The following is a 22,866-nucleotide window of genomic DNA, read 5'->3' on the forward strand; positions in this document are numbered from 1 at the left end:
AGTAAGATTTTTGGGTCTAGAATGTTGGAAATCAAGCAAAAATACTGTTTTATTAAAACAGGAATGGAAGGTGAACCCCCTTTTTCTGAGAATTTCCCAGGTCCTATTAAAGCATGTGTAAATTCAATGCATTAGAACAACTTCATAATTATTGTAGGATACAGCATATTCACTATAGCCTTTTACAGACTTCAGTTGAATATGGTTTTTGTCTTATCAGGAGCACAAGCATTTGGCTAAATTAGAGCATTCAATCAGTCCACTGACGTGACTGCTGCTTATTATTTCCCCACATTACGTTTTAAATATTCACAGGAGTTTTCTTCTAGCTTTCAAGAGATAAAACTAGTAAAAATGGGTATATGGAGAAGCAAATCTAGGCTTTAGGATTTATTTTTTTTTACTTTACTGCTCTAAACCATGCAAATCTAGAAAAACACTGTTGTTCATATTGATCTGAAAAAGGAAACTTGATCTGGTGCAAACCATTTCCTCAGAATCTCACTTGCTCCTGTACAGAGTTATTTATTCAGGTGTGTGATGGAAATGTAAATAACGAAGCCTTTCTGCCACCCATAAAACCTTATTTCACAGTTGGCAATTCTCCATCTGCAGCAAACTTATTTTTAAAAAAAATTAAAATCTCTTCCTGAACACAAGCACTGGATGGGGTTTCAGCACAGGCACAAGAGCTCCTGGTGCAAAAAACATCCTCAGCTGCAGCAGGGCCACGACCAAGCCTTTGTGCAATTCAGGTTACAGTGACAATATTGATGCTGTCTCTCATGAACACTCACTATTTATTTCTCTAACAATAATGCTAATTGCAAAACCTCAGTGCAAAATAATCTTTCATCTGCAGCTGAAGGTTACCATTAAAGAAGTTTGACTAAATCGCTGAGCTAAAATTCTTAACCTATAGAAATAAAGCTACTACATAAGCCCTTTCCTAAAATATGCATTATAAAGCCTCCCCTTACATTCTCAAGCAAATCAAGTATTTTTCATCTTTAACCACAACAGGTGCTCTTTTTGGTGGAAGAAAAAAAAATTCATTTACCGCCTAAAAGATTATTTTTCTCAGAGGCAATACAATCCTAGCCAATACTTTAGTAATGTAAGATGAAAGATGATTGTCTTTCTTAATAAAAGATAAATTACTCTTTAAAATATTCAGTTCATATAAACATTTTCAACATAAAATAAAAAAAGCCCAGACTCATTTTGGTACTTATTTAAAAAAGATTTCATGGCATTAAAAAAAAAAATAATGAAAACATATACAGTAATTGAAAGCATTAATTTAAATTCAAATCAAAACACAACCCCAAGAAGTTTCCAATCAATTTCATGCTGTCCTAACCTGCAGAACTGCCCTTCAGTAAAATTCACAGGTACACCATTAAATGACACATCCATGCAAACAGGACTCAGCATCACAAAAATGCATCAGGATGGAAAGCTGCTTCCACTGGGCAACAATGCCATCCTCTTAAAAGAGCCAGCAGCACATCATGTTGGGGTACAGATCATTAACTGCATCCATCAATCCCATGGCAGCACTTGCCACTTGGCTTCTGAACAGAAGACAGACACCAGGAAATCACACCAACTTCGTAAGACCAAACTCCCAATAATCTCCAGGAAGAAATCACAGCTGTGCTCCAGAGGAAGCAGGTAAAGCTCACACTCCCTCAGAACTGGCTGGCTGTTGTTGCCATGACCAAGTAGGATCAATCCCATATTAGTTTTCTGCTCTGCCAACATGCCACCTGAAGTACTGTAATAAGCAACATCTCAAGCACTGTATGCTGTGGTGTATAAATATGTTTCTCAGATGTAGACAGGAATGTAAATCCCATTATTCCTAAACAGTATCTTACCCTTTTTATGGCAGACACAACAAAATTTCTATTATGACTTGGAGAAGCATTATTTTTTTGCCTTTAACAAATATCTTCCCATGTGATTGGACACAGCAGCATCATTGCCTGCATTACTGTTGTTCTACAGAGAAAAATATATGTTCCTGGAACAGCAAATGATAGCCACAGAAGTGTTCAGCTTTTATTTTAGCATCTAACTTCAGACAAAGCACCAAGAAATCAATGCTCAGCTGCAAGTTGTGCTACACAAACTAAGCCCCATTGCTTCTGATGCATCAGGAATATGTGAGGATGAGCAGAGCACAGATTTTCCTTAACAACTTCTCTGAATAGCAAAGTAAGAAAATTTTCTTCCCAACAGATTTTGCACAATTTAGTAGCAAGAGGATAAAACCAGCCTTGTGATGCTTCCCTAATATTCTCTTTGGGATTTCAAGTTGCAGTCATTCTGGAACACTGTTTTACTCCGTGCTGTGTAACATATCCTCACCATCCCTAGGGACTATTCTACCTTCATCAGTAGTTCTTGTTACAAGAAGGGGATCAATGTTCAAGCATCTTCATAACCCATTTTTCTTCTTCTTGATGCATTTAATTCTCTTTGTATTAAATACCAAAACCCTGCAGTTGCCTTACACAGTGTGTCCTTTACACAGCCCCTATGACAGATGCACTCAGATGCATTTGTCTTCGATTTTTACACTTCCCCCAACCTCAGCAGGTATCATGCTCAACTTGAGCAGGCAGGACTTTAATTTCAGCAAACAGCTGCGCATTTAAAGAATTGTGTTCTGGCACACTTACAGACTCTGGAGCTTTGATGAAGACTTTGGACTTCCCCAGCTGGTACTGGTCAGGATCCATGTTGACTGACTGAAGCAGGTGGAGGACTCCTTGTTTCTCTTCTCCTTTCCACAAGGGCCAGGTTGCTTTGGTCAGAATGGCATACCTTAACCACCAAGCAGAAAAGATTAAAGCCTGGGGTCAAACAGCAGCAGCAGCACACCACCACTGACTCTTGGCCAGCACTGCCCTAGGGGAGGGTGGCAATGGCAGCAGGGCTTGGTGTGTGTGAAGATGCACAGTATTAAGATGTTTCTTGTTTAGTGAGACCAAACAACTGAGAAGGACAACAGTGCTCTGGAGTCTCCCATTTCCAGATGTGAAGTTGCTGTCTGGTAACTGCAGCAGCTCATTGCAGGAAGTTCTGAGTACCTATATCCTTGGCACTCTAAACTGATTCCCAAGCACACATCCAATTTCTCACTCAAGCCTTCTCTCTCTGCCTTATTCTTACAAAGGTCTTTTCTGCTTCTGAGCAAGAGACCAGCTTGTCCTTCTAACCCACCTGCTCAACAGCTGGGCTGCATTTAGCAAGGAGCCATTCCTGGCCCTATCCCAGGAAGCCTCTGGCTTGGCTTCTGGTGGAAGAAGAAAGCATCAGGGATGTTGTTGCTGCCTTGAGGGCACACAGGGAACTGACCCCACAAAGGGCCCAGAAGGAACAGGGAATTGCTCTAACTTGTCTTTGACAGAAAGAAGCATGTAGCCTTCTCTCTCATGGTGTCCTCTGTAAACCCCTGAGAATGAAGCAGATGCAGGTTGCAGCCCCTTTTGAACTGCCCACTTTTCCAGGCTTCACTTGGGCTTTTGGAACTGCCAGGCTGGAGTTACAAAGCTGCCTCGTTCCACTGCCCACTGAAGGAGCACTGCTGGGCTCTAGCTGCCCCAGCATATCTGTGTGTAAGTAACTTCTCTGGCAACAGCTGTTTAGGCTCCTTTGACAGCAAGACTGGAGAACAGCTAAATATGTTGAGACTAATTTCTCCCCAAAATCTTGTATTCTTTACTTTTGACAATTTCCTTTTTATGTCTTAGGCATGCTTAAGTTTAGTTTAGTAAACTAAATCATGCTTATTAGTAAAACTATTCAACACATGAAAAAAGTGATCAAATATGGATCAGTTTGTTGTAATTCCCTAGACTGTGATTCAAGACCTTTTAATACACATTTTAATATACATAGAGCTCTTGGGTACAAAGTAAGAATAGATTTGAAACTCTCCCTTTTCATCAAATAATTTCATACATTTTACTGGTGGTCTACAGGGCAGAACAAACAGATCATTCAATAACATGCACTATTTAAGCATGTCACAGTTTGATAATGTGACAACTCTCAATGTTCACTGCTGTTCAGCAATGGCACTTCAGTGTCCTCATGCATGCTTCCCATGAAACCAGTCACGTCACTATCCATGAATCCAGGTTTGTTAAGCTTGTATAAATTGATCTTGCAGATGATTTCAGTGTAAGCACTAAATGTGTCCTTAACATGCTTCTGAAAGAAATTCAAATCATGACTGCCCCCCAGATAGGTAAACTCCCAGTAAACAGTCAGGTCTGCCAGCTGAACAGGGAGTGGGAGCTCAGCTTTCAGATTGGTTATGCTTGGGAACACACAGGCCTTTTCAGTGACTGTAGCTTTTTGCATGCAAATGTAAATTTTGTACATAAAAGTTTATTCAGCTCAGCAATCTCCACTTGCATGGGGCTGCCAAGGATGAAAACAAGTGTGCAAGCGTGCATTTCCTGTCCATCCCATGCCTCAGCCCCCTTTTACTCACACTGACTCAGGGGGTCAGAACAGAGCTTGTTCTAGATGCTAGGAACTGTGAATGGAAAGGGTTCAGGAAGAGTTTTTACTCATAACAAAATGTTAAATTTAACAAAGCTGATTAATCTGAAACAAAAGGATGAATTCCACAAGAGGAGTTTCAGTTGCCTGTGGATTCAGAAGTACCACGTAGCTTTCCTTTGTGCAGCGCTCTCAGGGCTTTTCTGGCCCTCACAGTCTGTGCTCAGGCTAGATTTAACTCACAGTATAAATCTGTTATTTGTCTCAGCAACAGTCTGTGTTAAAGTCTGTGTTAAGTAACACAGCCTATAGCATATTCATATTTTTATGTCTGGGCTTGAAGGTCATGAAGAAAAAGGAATTTAAAACTGTTCCATAATGAAAATTAAGTCCATACTTTCAGATATTTTAGGTCTGACTGTTACTACATTATTTGAATGTTCTTGGTATTATCATGAAGTATTACTAATGGCTTTGTTTTGTGCTGTCTGATTAACTACACTCCACTCCTTGCAAAAACTGATTGGGTTTTTGTTTGATACTCTCAAATTCAGTGCAAAGACTTCCAACAAAAGCTGATTTATCACATAAAGCCTGTTTGGGCACTTCTTAGCTGTATGTCTCCAGTTTCTGAAAACCAGAAGCTGAATGTTGCATAAATCTTGCAACTGCTCTTATTTAAGAGGATTTCATTAGCTAGTGGAGGTAGTTAATCACGTTAACAGCTGGTTCTAAGACACTGAGAACAGGATTGATCTTCCAGAGCTCTGACTTGCTTTCATTCATTCAGTGAGCAGCTGCAGAGGTTTGAGCTGTACCCATTCCCAGCTGTTGGAACAGCAGTGGAAGAACAACGAGTACTGTAAGCTGAGGTTACTCTTTACACTGCAATGGCTGAATGGCAGGCATGGATTTCTTTACCTGCCTTCTGTCTGCTGGGGAGAGCTGGAGCAGTAACATTTTACACAAGGACTTGCAGCTGGACACTCAGATTTCAGGCACTGCAGCAGCTCCTTGAACTCTTCATAACTTTGAGGAACTCTCTCATAGCACTACAAATACTGAGGCCTTGGGCAAGTTTACCGAAAAGATGAAGTACTTTCAATAACACAAAGCCAGGCTTTAAAGCACTTTGAAGTCTCTGTGTAATCGAGATCACTGAGCATGGCACATGTGGAGAAATGGCTAAGAGAGAAATGAGAAGGTTTCAAAACTGGCAACCTCTTGGTTCTCTTCTCATCATGTAAACAACCCTGCTGTTGTTTATAGCAATTCTTCTAAATGAGTGTTACCTACCTCTGCAGAAACTTCTTGAAAACCCGTCTGTAGGCGTAGCCAGCTCTTCTGACTCGAATATTTTCTTTCAGACCCAAGTATTCTACTTGATGTTTTACCCTGGGGACAAAAACAATGCAAGGCTTAAAATCCATTTAATTTCAGCATACTTGTGGATTGAGGCATTCTTAAACATCTGAGTCGTGTTTAACTGTTTTGATTGCTAAAATACATGCACAGGTAAATGAATCTATTTTTGCACATTACCTTCCCTGCATACTGCCTGGTAGGAAAGATATTCCAGGCAGGTTGATTACAGCACTGTAATATGTAGCACATTAACCTTAGCATTTTTTCCTAGTTTAACTTCCCATCTCCAAAGTAATTTGTGTATAAATTTCTTAGGTAATAATAAAATCCATAAAAGGCCAAGTAACTACTACCTATACAATTACACAGCTGGTATCCAAGGAATTGGGAAATTGCTTTGTGTTCTCTTACTGAAGGTTTTTCCTACGCTTTACATAGCTTAAACAGCAACACAGCAACATTTTTTTTCCTCGTTGTTATGGAGAAAAGACCAAATTTGATGGCTGGAAAAAGCCCCTGATGCCAAACCTTCACTACACAAAGAATCACAAAGAAGAAAGCCAGCATACTGATGAAAAACTAGAATTCCTCCTAATTTTATCATGCTGCAAGTGAAGGATTGGAGGATAGGCACAAGACTGGCTGAAGCCAGTAATGGATGACTCATCCATGGCACATTTTAAATGACAAACAAAAGCTGAGGTGGTACCAGTCCCACAGAAAGTGTTAATGGCTGTAGAGGAACTCTGCTGCACATGGGAACTGTCATCATTATCTCAACACCATCAGAGCTGCCCCACCAAGCACTTCCAATTAGGCTCTAACCAGGGAACAAGTATGTGCCCATGAAATGCAAAGCAGAAAAACAGCAAAACAAGAAAGCTTTTGCACTTTTTCCTCCTTCCTAGACCCGTGGTACATTTATACTTTTGTATTTCTTCTTACATATCCTGCTGGTCTACTACTCAATGTTTGGTGATTTGATTTGAAGAATGTCAGTTGCTGATTTCCTTTGCATTTCCTTAATTTTCTCATCTAAGTCCTGTGCTGAAAGAAGGAATGTCAGTTTTTCACTCTGGTGCTATTCTTCTATAGGGCAAAGTATAAAAGCTTCAGCTTTCAGTCTGAACTATAGCAGTCGTTAAGATTTCAATCTTGCAAGTTTAACAAACAGTATATAAAAGAGCATCTGTTTACATATAACTTTTAAAAAGTGAGCCTGTAAGAAGCCATTTAATTTTGTTTTGCTTACTACTTTCTCTGATTTAAAATATTTTTCAAATCCTGAAACACTCAGTTAATTCAGTGTTATTTCTCTAGCTATTTTGAGAAGTTAAATTTGAATATAAAATGTAGAGCCCATTGGGGTTTTTTTGTTGTGACATTTTTTTCAAATGACTCATAGTATGAAGGGAAAAATCTTTTGAAATCCCTTTCTACAAATGACAAAATCACTTCAGTTATTCCTTCTTTTTGAAGACCACTTTTGAGAGATATATCATTAAATGATGAGTGATATTGCTCATAGAGCTTAAAATAAAGACTACTACACATTTTATTCTTGCTGTGTTCAAGGAATAAAGTATATTTTGTACCCACTCCAAGAATTCTGGTACAGTACAAAGCTGGTGGACAAAAATACATTTTCCTGTTTATAGCTTTCCCTCCTGTTCACATCTGGAATAATGCACTGGAGCAACAGTACTACTCCCATTTTCTTACTGTCCTGCCAGTATCAGTGTCCAGCACCAGAGAATTTGAGACATTTTTCTGTTTTTTTCTTTTCCTTTCTGAGAAAAGACACACTGAAAATCTCCCTCCAGGCAGCAACCTCAAGCAGGTCAGGGTCTGGGAATTCAGCTAATGCAGCAGTTTTGAATACAAGTCCAAGTGGCTGTGCCAGGACCTGAACAAAAACACATTTCAAGAACACCCCAATTTCTGGACTAAGTAAGGTATTATACAAGGTTTAGATATTACACAAGGCCTATACTTCAGTGCTAAATATTCTGGAGTTACTCAATGGCAGCAGAAAGGTGGAGTTCCATGGCTTCTGTGAGCATGAAGTAAAACCAACTTTGTGAAAGGGTTTTTTTCCTTTTTCAGTTACATTTTTCATGGTCTAGTAACCTGCTACTAATAAGCAAATTGCTACTTCCATTACACTGACTAAGGCAGCCTGTGTATGATGCAGCATTATGTGACCACTCAAGAAAAATCAAACAAAAAAAATTTAAAAATTAACCTATCAACAAAGTATCACATAAACTCAATTATGTTTTTAATTTCCCTCAAATCTTTTTCAAAGTAAAACTGAGAAGCAACAATATTAAGCTGAACTTTGAACTGTCACATGCACATAAACTTTTTTTCCCCAGACCTGTCACTAAGTGCCCCAGTGAAGTCCTAGTACAGTAAATGGGCAAGCACAGATTGAAATGGGAGAACGTTTGGATCTTTTACCAGTGATGAAGGATTACCATTGTAAGCAGCACTTCCATTTCTGTCTGACCTTGATAGCATACAATCCTTTGTATTTCACTTGGCAAATACAGCAGCCACTGATAACACACCATCTTCATTATAGGAAAACAAGAAGAAATCTTGCCCATTCTTGCTCCTAAAGGGGTTTCCTGAAAGCTTTCCTTTTCTCTTGACTAGGACTGTATTTGTTTCACTGGTTTCCTAGCAACACCTTCCACAATAACAGGCCTGTTTCTCAATATGCAAATGATTGATTTTAAAAGCCCCTCAATTTTTAGCTATAGGTTTTGTAAATACTTTTCCCAGGATCACTTAGTTTACTCCTTTGGTCCCCAGTGTCACTAGGAAATTAAGTGCTGCACAGTAGGATTTTCAGGGTACAAAAGCTAAAGAGGGTCTACATTTACTGCCAAGCCCTCACTGAGACTCTGAAGTGCAGTCCCAATAGCTTCTGTAAGCACTCCCTATCTGCATGTGACTGTGCTGGTCTGCTGGAAAGGCAGGAAGGGAATTCTGCTGGGGTTGTCCAAGAATGCTTTTTATCAGACTTTGCAAGCTGTTTCACCGTGATAGAAATAACCAATTTGCTTTATCAGCAATTTTACCACTCTCAGAAGTACTTGGTATATAGTAATTAATGCTACCTACATTAGGCTCCTGAGCACCCACCCCAGTGCAAAAAGAGCAGCACCTTTTCCAGAGAAGAGGAAGATGCTATAAGCACCATGAAGTTAAAGATGCCTTAAAAGAGATGTGATAAAGCAAATGGATCATTTAGACATCTATTTAATGTCTACATAATCACCTGATACAACATTCCAATCAATTATTTTAAAAGAGTTGGTAAATTAGTTTAAAAGTGTTAAATTAAATATAAGAAGTAAAAGAGGAACCTTCTCCATTGTTGGTTACAGACACTTTTTGGCAGGTTTGATACATAAAAACAGGTACAGATATCATATTGGCTTTTATGCTTCTTAATAGAAGCTGTTTTCAAAGCATAAAGCCTAAGTTAGAAGTGATAATAATACACTTGGTGTGCACATTCTTGAGTCTTTAATATACTGGTTGTGTTACTCATGCAAATGTTGGTTATTCATAACTGGCAGGAGAAAAACCAAGAGCTGCATATGCTAAGTGCTGATTTAGACTAAGTTATCACCACTTATCTTCAAAGTTTAGAAGAGGTCATGCCAGATTTCATTTCTGTTGGCTTAGAGAATGTCGTTCTGTTTGTAGGTTGTACAATTACAAATTATGAATTTTGGTGGCTTCTTTTGACCATTAGCACTGCTTCTCCTCACACACTCTGCTTATCCATACCTGCTCTCCTCCCAGTCTCGAGACTTCTTTGTTTCATTGGGTTTGATGCAGCGGATGTAGTGGGGTGTACACTTCATCAGGGTGCCAACAAGGTCATTGGCTTGTTTCTGTAAAACAAAGGGAAACAACAGGATCTGAGCTGAACAGGGTGAATCCTGAGGGAATTCTACAATTATCAACCATTTGCTGATGATTCCATTGGCTAGATACAGTTGCCTTTGGTATTTCTTCAACAACCAAAGTGTTTTGGGATAATATGCACCTCAAAATAAACTTATTAGTAAATAGAAGGCACCATTATCTCCAGCTATGTAATACATTTAAACTTCTATATAAAAATAATAAATTAAATATAAAAATAAAATTAACCTGTCAGGGTGAAATTTGAGAAAAGAGATTGGTAAAATATTGATTTGCAAAATCATGTGTAATCTATGTGTATTCTACAATCAGTCTCCAAACAGACCCTGGCCTTGTAGCACTTGTTGCCTTAGGCAAGGCACTCTGTGGTCAGTAGTCTGCTGTTGACTGCGTGGGTGTTGGGTCAGGATTTCTGCACTGTAAAGAGAGCAATTATCTGCAGTTAACTGTAGGACTTGAGAGGCTGAGTGAGGTGGCTCATTCATTATGCAGATGCAAGTACTATCAACTGCTCGTTTTGAAAATTCACAGCTGTAGGATGCAGCTGAATACAACATTTCATGAACAACACCGGTGCTGGGCAATTCTAACAATACTGAAACAACGCATCACTTCGGCATCAAGATACCCCTAATACCTATCTTTAAAAATATCTGGACAGGAAAAAAGAAAAATACTTTTTTGAATTTATTTAGCCGTTCATACACAAACACACAACCATATACACACACACAGCAAAAGGGGACATACTTTGATTTTGCTGCCTGCAGTGGTAGGACGGCCCTTCTTGTCCACTTGAAGATTTTCAGGAAATAGAGCCTTTATAAAAGGCCTAGGAGAGAATTTATAAAATAGGGTTGGCATAGAAAGACGATTCAATGCAGGCATGTCAAAGAATATGCTGTAAAAGTTGATAGTTGAACAGAATATAAATAGCTATTTCTATTAATCTTGAGTTATATCAAATCTATTTTAAGATTAGTTAGTACTTTCCATGAGCCTCATTTCTCACAGAGACCCCTTGCTATTTTAGTGAGCACTGAAAGCCATAACACCAGACAGCCAGAAGACTTGAAGAAATGCACATCTTACAAAATAAGCATCAATTAATTAAAATACATCACAAAGAAATGTTACTTTGTCAAAACAGTGCCGGTTCTGAGAGGACTCCAAAGCACTGGTGGCCTTGCTTGAGGCCAAAACAAAGGCTGCCATTACAGCATTTGATTCTGACACTGCAGTGCCTCCCTTGGTCCAATCGGTAGAAATGAAGGTCGGGGTAATGAAGTGATGCTGCTCTAGTGCAGCCCTGGATTATTTGCTGTGTTACCCAGAGGAGGTCAGCAGGTGCAAAGCTGAGAAGTCAGGCCCTCTGTGCCCCTCAGAACCACCACGGCATTCCCAGCTTGAAGCAAGTTTTGCTTACGTACAAATCACTGCTCTGCATGAGTTCAATCAAGTCCATGAAAAGAACATCCCGATTTCTCTCGCAGAATCCATCCATATCATAAGATACCTGGGCCAAGGTGGAAATTGATTGTTTGTGGTAAGTTGAGAACCCAATAATTAAAGAAAAATTAAATTCTGTAGTCATCAGTTGCTGTTCTGTACTTTTTGGTTAGTCTGGTAAAACTTAGATACTACAATGAGCACTAAATCCTGGCATGTATTATTAAACTTTTTCACAACAAAGGAGTTTCATTCTTAAATATAAATTCAGTTTGAAATCAAATTTTAAAAAATGTATGGAACTAGTGAATGGAACATGGTTAGTGAACAAGTGAATTTAATACCGAATTTTACTAAGAAAAAAGTATTTACTGTTATTAGCTGCAGAAAGCAATGAATACTGAGAAATAAAACCAAACAAGATTGAACTGCACATTATATTCCCAGTTTTACTGGTGTATCATCACTTAAACATCATTTTTATATCTGGATTCTTTAAATTTACTGCTACTGTATTAAACAAATGAGATTACAATTAATAAAAGTCATGGGGCACTCATTTATTACATTTAAGTTCTGGTTCTGAGAGCAGCAAGGCCCAGACTCCTCTCTCCAACAAGGGCCATTTGTGAAGGCATTTCTGTCCTAAGCTCCCTGCACTGTGAAGGGACACTCTCCTGAGAGAATCTGGCTGTGGAAAACCAAGCCAGCCCTCTGCAGGGCTTCCCCCTTCCTCTCAGGACTCTTTTTCTTTCCTCAGAAATACATTACAGAGAATTCAGGGGTTATTTCCACGTTACCTTTCCAGCATAATGATGGATGATAAAGCCCTGGTTCCAGCTGTTGAAGTGTTCATGAGTCCCAATCTGCATCTGGAGTTTCTGGAGCAGTGTCTGATCAGCCCCTTCTCCCACCGCATGCATTGTGGCACACACGTCATCTAAAATGCTCATAATCCCTGGGGGATTCTAAAGTGTTGGGGAACAAGAACAGCAGCTCAAGTGAAGGGGAGAAAGATTATGATGCCAGCTGTTTGCCCCAGACAGAAAATTGTCTTTGCTACTAGAGCCTAGTCAGGAAGGATTTCCCTCCAATCACCTAACTTTTACAGCAATATGCAAATAGTTTAAGGAGAGATGACACTTCATGGGATGACACTGACAGTGGGAAGTAATGGAGGAAACAGTGATTACTGTTGAAAAAACCCACATTAACAAAAACATCAAAACACTCTACATTTACTTAAAGTTTCTTTCCTCACTCCAAAAAGTAGCACAAGTCACTCCAGTCTTTCAACAACTGTTTTGGCCTACATGAGGATAAAGAACTATCTGAAAAACATCCTACTTCTGACCTAAAGGACAACTCAAAGTTTGTTGTCAGCCCAAAACAGGACATAAAGACTTGAGACTACAGAACAGTCTGTGGAGCAAAACCACAAAATTTCTTTTATCTACAATACTGACTCTTCACTTGTTTCTGCTTGATTTGCAACAGCACCTTGAAGGAAAGGTGGTGCTGTAGCTTCCCCAAACTGAACTCCCAGGGACACAAAGAGCATTATCTGATGTACAGTATGTCAGTAAGGTCATGATAAATTTCAGTGGATACATTTTTTTTCCCATTATTTTGTTTTTTAGCCACGTGTCAATCAAGCCATGGTATAGTTCTCTTTTTGGATGGTATCTTACATGACATATCTCAGGACTCCTATAAGACATCTTATGTAAGATTTATATATAGACTTGGTATGACTCAGTAACTGAACAACAGTATTTGCATTTTCCTATGAACCTTTACAGAAAAAAACAGTTGCCCAAATATTTAAGAGAAAAAAACATGTTGTTTTCTCTACCTGTTTGTTCTAAATACTTACCACTTTGTTCTCTATAAGGTCACACACTATTTTGTTGTTGAAGTATTCTATTGGTGTCCATCTAATTCCTTCCTGCACATATTCTTCCTGTTAAGCAAAAAGAAACAGATGCAAACATTCCTTTGCACTGTAGATGTAGCACTAGATTTACAACTCACTCCACAGACACAAACTCTGCACTACTCATGTTCAGGAGACTTGCCAAATGTATGACTGGGTGGAGGTGGGAGAAATGACCCTATTGATAGTTAAATCCAGCTCTCTGCTGCCTAAAAGATGAATCGGAATCCTACTCTGTTCTCCCCACACATTCCTTTGTCATTCACAGCCCTTCCTTGGTTACTGACAACAGCAGGAAGATTTCAACTGCTTTATTGTCAAAGCACTTTGCAAATAGTAACAAAATGACTTTTACAGTATCTTGACAGTGCACGTAAGTATCCACATCCTGATCTATTTTAGAAACTAAGATTGTGACAGGCACACTGAGGATCACATCCCCCAGACAACACGTTTAGAAATGTACATGAAATGAAGACACAGCTTTTTATTTCTGTATGCAATTACTGTAACCATAAAGACACCCAAAGAAAGACTGGGGAAAAATCCATATTAAAATTCGGTTACATTGCACCAGTCTGTTGTACTTAGAAGGGCTCAGTAGACAGTCTGCAGGTCACTTGTGCACCCAGTGCCACCATGACCGCTTACTCTCCCACAAAAGCAATTGTGTCTGGGCATTCCTGAAAACTGTCCCAAAGCTGGTGCCAGCCCTGAGCTCATGCTGCACACAGGGCTCCTGTCTCAGCTGCATCCTGTCTGCTCTCCCATGCTGAAACAAAATAAGTCAGATTTGGCAGTAAGACTGTGAGCAGAGAACTGCAAATACTTTCACAATTATTTTTGTATTTCTCTGATCTATTTCATTCTTACATATACACACCTACACATACACAAATATATATATATATTTAAAAAACAAAAAAGGTGTGGAGGAAATGAAGGAAAGTATCCCCAAAGAAATGTGTGTCATGCTGAAGGGAAGCCCAGGGATGGAGCCAGGCTGCAGCTTTCCATCCCTGCCCATGAGTCAGACTGCAGCACGCCTGGGCACGGTCATATGACTGCACCAGCACACCGTGGGGTGGACCAGCTTCTGCACCACTCCATCAGAGAACAAATGCCTGCAGCTGATGTGCTTTACAGATTTAGGGTCAGCCAACAACAAAGGTTGTTTTCTCTCCCTTTGTCTTGTTTAATAAGGTAGATTTTACTGTTTACAGATGAGGAAACGTCATTTATTCCACCAGTTGAAAAAGGAATAGCTCATTTGTGAATCCTGAAGTAATTAATGTGCAGTTACCTGTTCTGCCTTCAGTGTCAGTTCAATAAAAATCTGCTGCAGTTTTTCATTTACAAAGTTGATGCAGAACTGTTCAAAACCATTTTTCTGTAGAAAAAGAAACAATGTAAAAATGAGTCTCCTGCCTTATATACAGTAATTTTTAGTTCTTATGCTGGCAATAAGCTTCAAAGAAATAACTGTCAGTGACAAATGAGTTGCTGACTTCATAGACATTTTGTGGAATCTCAGATCTTCCCTTTAAGATCAATGACTTCATTTCTTTGAAGTTTCTTCAATAGCTCATGTTTATTAAGTGAGACATTACCAGTGAGATAACACATCCAGAAAGATGGGTTGGGATTATTTTGCTTTTATTCTGGCCATAGGATCCGTGATTTTTTTTTCTGGTTTAAAATTCTTCCCCTCTAAATTACAAAAAAACTCTCCTAGGTCAGATCTGCTCAAACCCCAAGTATTCCATTGCCATACCTGAAATATTTCAAAGCCATAAATATCAAGGACACCAATGTTATATTCTTCATGGTCCTTCTCCATAGCCTTATTAATAGACTAATAAAACAGAAACAAAACATAAAACAAAGTATAGTTTATACAATTAATCTATTCATATTCTTAAACATTTATAATAAAATTATTTAAAAATAATTTAATTGAATACAAATACGAAGAATATGTCATTTTGCTTTCACTTTTTAACAAAGTGTTACTAACAGTTAGGAAATGAACAGTATGTTATCCTGTTTTCCAGGTCAGTGAGCCTTTGGATCTACTATCTATAAAAATCTTTCCTTTTCACTGTAATTGGCTCAGTTAAATAAAAGGAGCCAACAGAAAAAGAACAGCCTTAAGTCTGCTATTTGATGCTATTTGATGCATTTTACTGAGGTACACTGAATCTCTTCACCTCGCTCTGTGTCCCCCTCCTGTGCAGCATCAGTGCTGGCACAAGCACAGTGGGGTGACAGGGCTGTTGTCAGGAGGAAGGCTCTGGGTCCCTGCAGTCCCCACGGAGCAGATCCCTGCTGCACCAGGAGCATCCAGGGCTCCCAGCCTCCAGCCCAGGCTCTCACTCTGTACAAGAGAGCATTTTAGCATGGAGAATGGAATTTGGCTCCTGGCTCCATCGCCAAATCCGGCTGCTGAGGGGGCTCTTTGCAGAGACGCGAGATCGGAGAGCAGGGGAGCACAACCAACAATTAATTCTGCTCTGCTATGAAGGAGGAAGTCAGACTCAGAGCTGTAGAGATGCTGACAGGAGGGAGTTCAGGATCCCACACGGGTTACAGGAGGAGCTGGCAAGCACAGCTCATGTCAGAGGCAGCGCCCTGGGTTTGGTATCCATGGCCACACTCCCACTGTCCTGGGCAGGCTTGGGCAAAGCAATGACAGTCAAGAAAAGGCATGCAAGGAACATTCCCAGTGCCCTTGAACTTGTTTTGATACCTCAGTAAAATCAAGCAAAACCAACTTACATCCACCAAGTAATCAAAAACACGGGAATGAAGGGCCTTGGCCAGCGCATCCCTGGTGTAGCAGGCTTGTTCCACATTCAGTGTGACATTAATGGACTCAGATTTGCCTCCCCACTTGCTGTCCATCTGTCTGCTGGTCAGTTTTTCCTTCAGGCGGTCCTGGTTAATTCCCAGGAGAAAAGCAGGGAAAGCTAAAACTGCAAGAAAGATCAGGCTTGCTGGATTATGATTTACAGACTAAATACAGAACAAAGAAAAAAATTAACTGTATCTCAAATAACAATAAAACTCACGGAGCGTCCAGCTTAAAAAGGAAATGAGGAGCGTTTTTCCCTATCCTCTATTCCCCTATGCTCTTCAAGGACATTTTCAACTCTTTACTTACATGGATTTCAATTAAGATAAACCACCTTGAAGTAAAATAGCTATTTCTGTACCTTCAGTCCTTCAAACATGTAAGGACATAGTTTTGAACTGTGTGGTTCAAACAAATCACTCTTGGAGGAGATGTAAATAAAACGTAGAGCTCACACATGAAATAAAATTGACACCATTGAAAATTTTTTGTAAAAACGTGAAATGTTTAAAATATAATAAAAAGTAGGCTATCTGCTTTCTAATATCCTTTCTTCTTGTAAGTTAGGACATTGCAAAAAGTTTTCAATTACCTTGCCTTTTATTTTTTAATCACTTATTCTGTAAGTACTTTGCCAATTCTGTTTCCCCTTGTTTAAAAGCAAAGCACAAAAATACATCTGTGCCATAAGCAGCCCAGACTCCGGGATTCTCTGCACTCTCAGCACATGGTGCTGATGTTAGTGCAGGTGTCACACACACCTTAAGGAGTGGAAAAACAGAAGTGACTTGAAAGCAAACAGAAACAGCTCCTGAGGAAAACTCCTGGAGTTGGTATTGTACCTCCACTAAACCACATGATCCTCTAACAGTGTTTCCTCCATGTTCCATTGGTTTCAGATCTACTTTACTGGTGCAAGGAAAATGTAAAATAATTACTAAGGCAGCAGTCACTTGTGCTTTATACATCTGTAATGTCACAGCATGACTTCACTAAACCCTCTAGTACATTATTCCAAAAGTATTTTTAAAATTTGAAATAACCACCAGCTTTCTAAAATATGATTTATTACCATCAGCAAGCTGATTAAATTTAATCTGGGGTACCAGGAACCACACAAAGCCGAGTCACTGGAAACATCTCTGGTAATTCAGAGAACTCGGGTTGAAGAGCACATGAAAAGGTCAATCATCATATGCTTTAACTTGGAAAAGAATGTAGGCAATTACAGACCAGATATGCTCACATATACTGTTAAGATGCCAGGAAAAATGCTTAACCAATACTGCTGGTAAGAATTTATGAAGACATTGTAATGGCAAGGAGCACCATGCAGAGCTCAGAAACTCTCCCTTCCCAGTGCTAATGATTTACTGTAAGGAAAGAGTAGCTGGCCAGCACTTGATACAACTTCACATTCTTAAGATGCCTGATTGTTTTCCCTAGTTAGGGACCGTGAAGTTACAGTCTGGAAATTATTATAAAGCAGGATATGCATGTAATTGAAAAAATGATCATCAAAGAGTCATCAGTAGCATTCAGTGGAATAGTTTTAAATACACTCTGTGAAGGAAAGCTGAAAAGACTGGGCTCACTTCCTGCCCTTCCAGGAAGTGGAAAACAACCTTTTCAATACAATACAAGTGTAAAGAGGGAGGGTTTAAATTCTTCTTCCAAGAGAGAAGTACTACTATTTGCCATGATTTGCAGCATGGAAGATTTCCAGGAAATAAGAACTTTTAATCTATTAATATAATCAAATACTAGATATAAACATAATTAATATAATAAAAACATAATTTTTAACTACTTAAAGTATAATTAAAATATAATTAATTAAATATATTACTATTTTACTATATAATATTTTATAATTTCATATTTTAATATATTCTATTAAACTGTTTTTCTAATTTTTATAATAAAATATAGTAATGAATATAATTAATATAATCAAAAACTAGAACAGATAGCAATCACAAGCAGTTTTAAAGATGTATTTGTCTAAAGGTCTGTCAAGAACAATGTGTACAGATTTGATTCTGACTCGGAGCAAGGGAATAGAGTTTATGCATATGCAAAGAATGGCCTTGCATGTTTTTCTGCAATTCGCTGTAAACAAGAACACTATTAACCAAATTCTTAAACTTTTGATTATTTCAGGCTTACACAAAGCAGGACTGGCCAGTGGCTGTTCCTTGTGCTTTATCTTTCATGGCTATGCAGGCTATAAATGCTTATTTATAAATGCTATTGAGTTGGTTAGGACAAACAGTAAACTGGGGAGAGGACTAATGGAGAAAAGAAATGAGCACAGCTTTCATCTTCATAATATAGAAACTGTGCTAGACATGGCTATTTCTTCTCTGGCTTCTTTAAAATCAGTATATTTATGTGTATGTTTGATATTCATTCTACTTTTTAATTTCTTCCCATGTACTATTCATACACAATTGATGTATTTGTATCCCAGGGAGCAGGAGAAACACGGTGGACATGGCTCATCACAGAAATACATTCACTTCCAATGATTTATTTTCAATTCATGTCTTTGCCATTTGTTATTTCGATGCAACCCACTCTGTATCCAACTTGTACAGCTTTTAAATGCCTTGATTTAGTAGAAAGATTTAACACTGTGATTTAAATTGAAGCACAGTAGCTCATTTGGAATCAAAAGGCATATAACTACAATGCCACAAAATGGTTTTCTTTGGGTTCACTTAATTTCTTAATTTGAGAGACTAGGAAGGTTAAAAGTGATTAGTTATGAATCAAGTATCTAAAGCTAAACAAATGCAATTTTCCTAAACCTAAGACCCATTCTGAACCAAGAATTAAGAGAACACACAGGTATGTGTAAGGTACTGTTATCTACGTTGTGCTTATCCACTCTGTCCTTAAACTATCCAAGTAGCACAAATCCACATTAGACACAAGGTATAAATCACAACAAAAACATTTAAAACTCCAAGTCCATTAACATTCCAGCACCTTGCTGCTGTGGACCCCACCTGTACAGAACAGAGCAAGTGCTGAGGGATGCAAGGACAGGGCACTGTGGGAACAGGAACTGTAAACAAATAGTCACTCAGTAGCTGTAGCTAAAGGAACTCACAGGAAACACAACTGCAGAATGTGAAGTCTGCATTTCAGTTCAGCTCCGAAGCTCTGTTTACAAGGCACACACACCCACCTGTATGGATGCCTGGGCAGCAGCTGTGTCCTGAGCCAGGGACACACACACATGGGAGCTGCTTTCACAGGACAGGGAGGCCACACAAACCACATCATCAACAGGGGGGGGTTTAGGAATGTGTGCTCATGCACTTTTGAAAGAAGCAGAGTTCAAGCCCTTCTAACAGTGTCTATTATTTCATACTCAAAGGTTGGAACAGGATTTCTCAAATTCAAAATCACACTGCTGTTAAGTCAGTGGCCTTTTACAAGACAAAAGAGGGGCCTCAGCACCTGGTTTTGGCAGAGACTCTCAATTGGCAGCCTCACACTCTAAGAAATGATGCTCTGTTTGGATAAGCAGCTCTAAATTGCAATTCACCTTCTGCCATCTGGGCTGCAGCCCACTGCTGCTCCTGTAACAGTTTCCAGAGGTACTTACACTCCTCGCTCTCCACTCCTGCATAGTTGCCAACTTCTTTGAAGCTGATGTTTCCCAAATGCAATATTCCTGCCACTATCTGCAGTACCAATGCCTGCTCCTCTGCAAAGATCCCAATCACACTCATTGCGTGCTGGGAAGAAAAACAAATAAATTTGCATCAGTCAAAGATCCTTGTCTTAGTTATTTTAAAATTTTGGTGTTAAAAAGTAGAGTTATTCAAAGCAGTTCAGATTCCTAAGGCAACCAAATTTCATTAAAGCTGCAATGAAGCTTCAGAGGGTACCAGATGTCCTACTTCAGCATTTCTGTATTTTTTCAAATTAAATACAGAAGCATCTACACCTTTTAGAAGATGTATTAACAAAGGAAGTTCTGGAAAAAAATAAACACCTGCTTTTAAGTATCACACTAAAAATATATAGCTTCATTGCAAACTGGGAAACAATGAAACAGAGACAATGATTTTATTCCTTCTACACACTCAGTTTACCCACCAAGACTAAGAATTGTGAAGCTGTACTGAATGACTCTAAAAAGCAGCCCAGTGTCTGGCTTAGGCTGTGAATTTCAGCCACTTACTAGAAAATCCCCAGCATCCCTGGCTTTTGGAGTTCAGAGTACACAATGTCTTCTCAACAAACTTTTTCTAAAATACCAAATAAGGTCCAATACAACAGTAGCAATTATTTTTTTAGGCCTTTGTATGTGCTACATACATAGATGTGTTAATACAACTACTTTAAATAGTAAATTCCCAAGAACAGGACACCAGCAGTTGGCAGGTCACACAATGAACTGGCAGCAGCACTGGATAAAGATCGCTGATCTGTGCTTTCACACTCCCTTTCTCCAGCTTTTCAGCTGTACTGCTTTAAATTAGCGTGGAAGGTCAGCCAGCACTGGGAATTCAGCTAAAGCAGGGCACTCTTTTATAATTTTCTTCTAATACAAGCTCCTCGCTGTGTTTGCATTTTCACGTTTTTCATACTACAGATTATCTGTACAAGCTAAATTTCATTAAATTTGCACCCTTCCAAAAAAGAACAAACTGAAAATCACAACACCTTTCTGCAAAACCTGTCTTCAGGGTTAACATACTCCTCCTCAGGGCAAAATACAACTAGAATAAGTTATATTTACATTAATTTTTCATTCCCACATTAATAGATCAATGTCTTTGCTAAAAATGAATGGTGAAATGAACATACATTCACCACTAAGTAAATCATATGGTTAAGAACTCACCAGTGTTTCTTGAAAATCTGATTTGTCATTGATGTCATCGACTTTGTAGGACCCAGAGAGACTCAGATAGTAATAGTAGTCCATACTGGTAATGCCAAGGCTGCTTTTTTGTTCTGAGGAGGCCCCTTCAATTAGCTGCAGAATAAAAACCCCCAAATTAGGTGCCACCCAACAATCTCCAGCAGAGACCAGTTGGTCAGAAACAGGTGACTGAGCCTGAAATTACTGGGAGAGATATGGCTGGTGCTGTGCCAGGGATGTATCCTTCCTACCTTCTGGTAATTGCTTAATCCAAAGGACGAGGCTCTCAATCCCATTCCCACAAATGGTTTAGTTCTAACTTCACAACTAATAAATAGCTAAAAATGTGATTGCCTTGAATGCCTTCCATTATTTTTAACTCATTAAGAAAAGGCAAAGTGGGTTTTCCAATCTACAGTGTATTCCCTAAATCCTCAGGAGCAGTGTTTTCCACACCTACTGCAAGGCAGGCAGAGTTGACAGCACATTCAGAAAGCATCAGCTGTGGCTCTCACGGTGAGGACAAGCACCCTTAATGCTACTCAGACCTGTGCAAAGGCCATGCAGTCATGCACAGACAGGGCTGCACCAGGGAGGAACAAACTTCAAAACAGAACTGTCAAATCCCACTGTCTCTTAACCCTTGTGTCAAAAAACCTCTCCAGGCCACAGGAAAAGCAGCAGGACAGGCCAAATTGTACATATACCTCGGAAAAGGAGAACACACAGCTCCTGGAGCAATTCCAGTGCCAATGCAGCTTTCCCTCCTGGCAATGGCATTTCAACTATATGTGAAACTGGCTACAGTCACTTACAAAGCTCTGTCTTGGCCCAAGTTTTGTAGAGCTCGGTCAGCAGCACTCCAGCAGGTAAGGACCATGCACATCTAAGACCAGTGAGGGCCAGCAAAGTATTTTCAAACACAAAAAATGGGGATACTTGGATAGTTCAACAAAGAGTACCATCACAAATATCTCAGAAAAATAAACTGAGAATCAAATTTCTCTTTCACAGGAAGTACAGGCCAATATACATAAACTGGCTCTCTCTATATATATTTGAGCCAGTTTAAAAAGAAATCTGCTGAAAAGTTCTCATTTTCTATTATATTCTCCTAGACTTTTCCATATGGGAGTTCACAATGAATTTCCAAGCCAGGCTTTGAAATACTGCAGTACTCTGCTCTGGAGCTGAAAGGCAGCCAGGCAGGTCTATGGCAGATGGTGTCTCACCATGCTGCTGAGCTTCCCAGCAGAGACTAGGTTACCTTTGCAGTGTGCATTCAAATCTCACTGCTTTGGGAACAACTTCTCAGTCAAAAGGAGAAACGAGTCCTAGATACTTTACATAACTCAAAAAGGACTTAAACACTTCTGACCTGGTAAAAAATGTGAAAACTCCTCTCTCCAGGATTCCTCATTACAACTCGAGATTTTTCCAGTAGGAAGTTGGATATTTTCCCTCCATCTGGTTCTCCACCTGGGCTAAATTGTATTTCAAAGTATTTCCCCTGCAATAAATAATTCAAGCTGTTAAATGATTAGGAAATGCAAATTCAAAATTGTGCATTTATTATTTATTATTACTATTATTTATTATTCCAAGCAATGTTACAAGATTTTACATGTTTATGGATACCTCAAGGTACAACCCTAAGCTTAGATTTCTGAACCATGTCTTTTCTGCATTTATACAGCTTGACATTAACACATCCCATGTTAATGCAAACACAGAGAGGAGATCAGTGGCTTCTCTTCACTGCTGAGATTCTTGCTTAGTATAAAGGAAACTCATACAGCAAGTCAGCTCAGCAGATTTACAACCAACACCACCAAACTGCTCTGCCTGGAAGCAAAGCAAAGCCATGATCTCTTGCTTTCAGGGAGACATTAACTGCATTAA

At 39.2% G+C, this 22,866-nt stretch overlaps 1 protein-coding gene across 1 annotated transcript in view; it reads right to left on the bottom strand.

The window, feature by feature from the left end:
* The window catches only part of MYO1E (myosin IE), a 76,488-nt gene that overhangs the window by 11,171 nt on the left and 42,451 nt on the right, over positions 1-22,866 (bottom strand). The window contains exons 7-19 of the mRNA XM_014251210.2: positions 22,343-22,474; positions 20,944-21,078; positions 19,696-19,828; positions 16,001-16,197; positions 14,997-15,077; positions 14,526-14,612; positions 13,163-13,249; positions 12,087-12,254; positions 11,268-11,353; positions 10,588-10,669; positions 9,697-9,803; positions 5,821-5,919; positions 2,691-2,835 (exon numbers count right to left, since the gene is read on the bottom strand). Coding sequence (XP_014106685.2) covers positions 2,691-2,835; positions 5,821-5,919; positions 9,697-9,803; positions 10,588-10,669; positions 11,268-11,353; positions 12,087-12,254; positions 13,163-13,249; positions 14,526-14,612; positions 14,997-15,077; positions 16,001-16,197; positions 19,696-19,828; positions 20,944-21,078; positions 22,343-22,474 — 1,539 coding nt within the window. The remainder of the gene's footprint in view (positions 1-2,690; positions 2,836-5,820; positions 5,920-9,696; positions 9,804-10,587; positions 10,670-11,267; positions 11,354-12,086; positions 12,255-13,162; positions 13,250-14,525; positions 14,613-14,996; positions 15,078-16,000; positions 16,198-19,695; positions 19,829-20,943; positions 21,079-22,342; positions 22,475-22,866) is intronic.

Source organism: Pseudopodoces humilis, chromosome 16 (assembly GCF_049639895.1).
Source record: "Pseudopodoces humilis isolate 2021_Gansu_Grassland_sample_001 chromosome 16, ASM4963989v1, whole genome shotgun sequence".
Taxonomy (NCBI): domain Eukaryota; kingdom Metazoa; phylum Chordata; class Aves; order Passeriformes; family Paridae; genus Pseudopodoces; species Pseudopodoces humilis.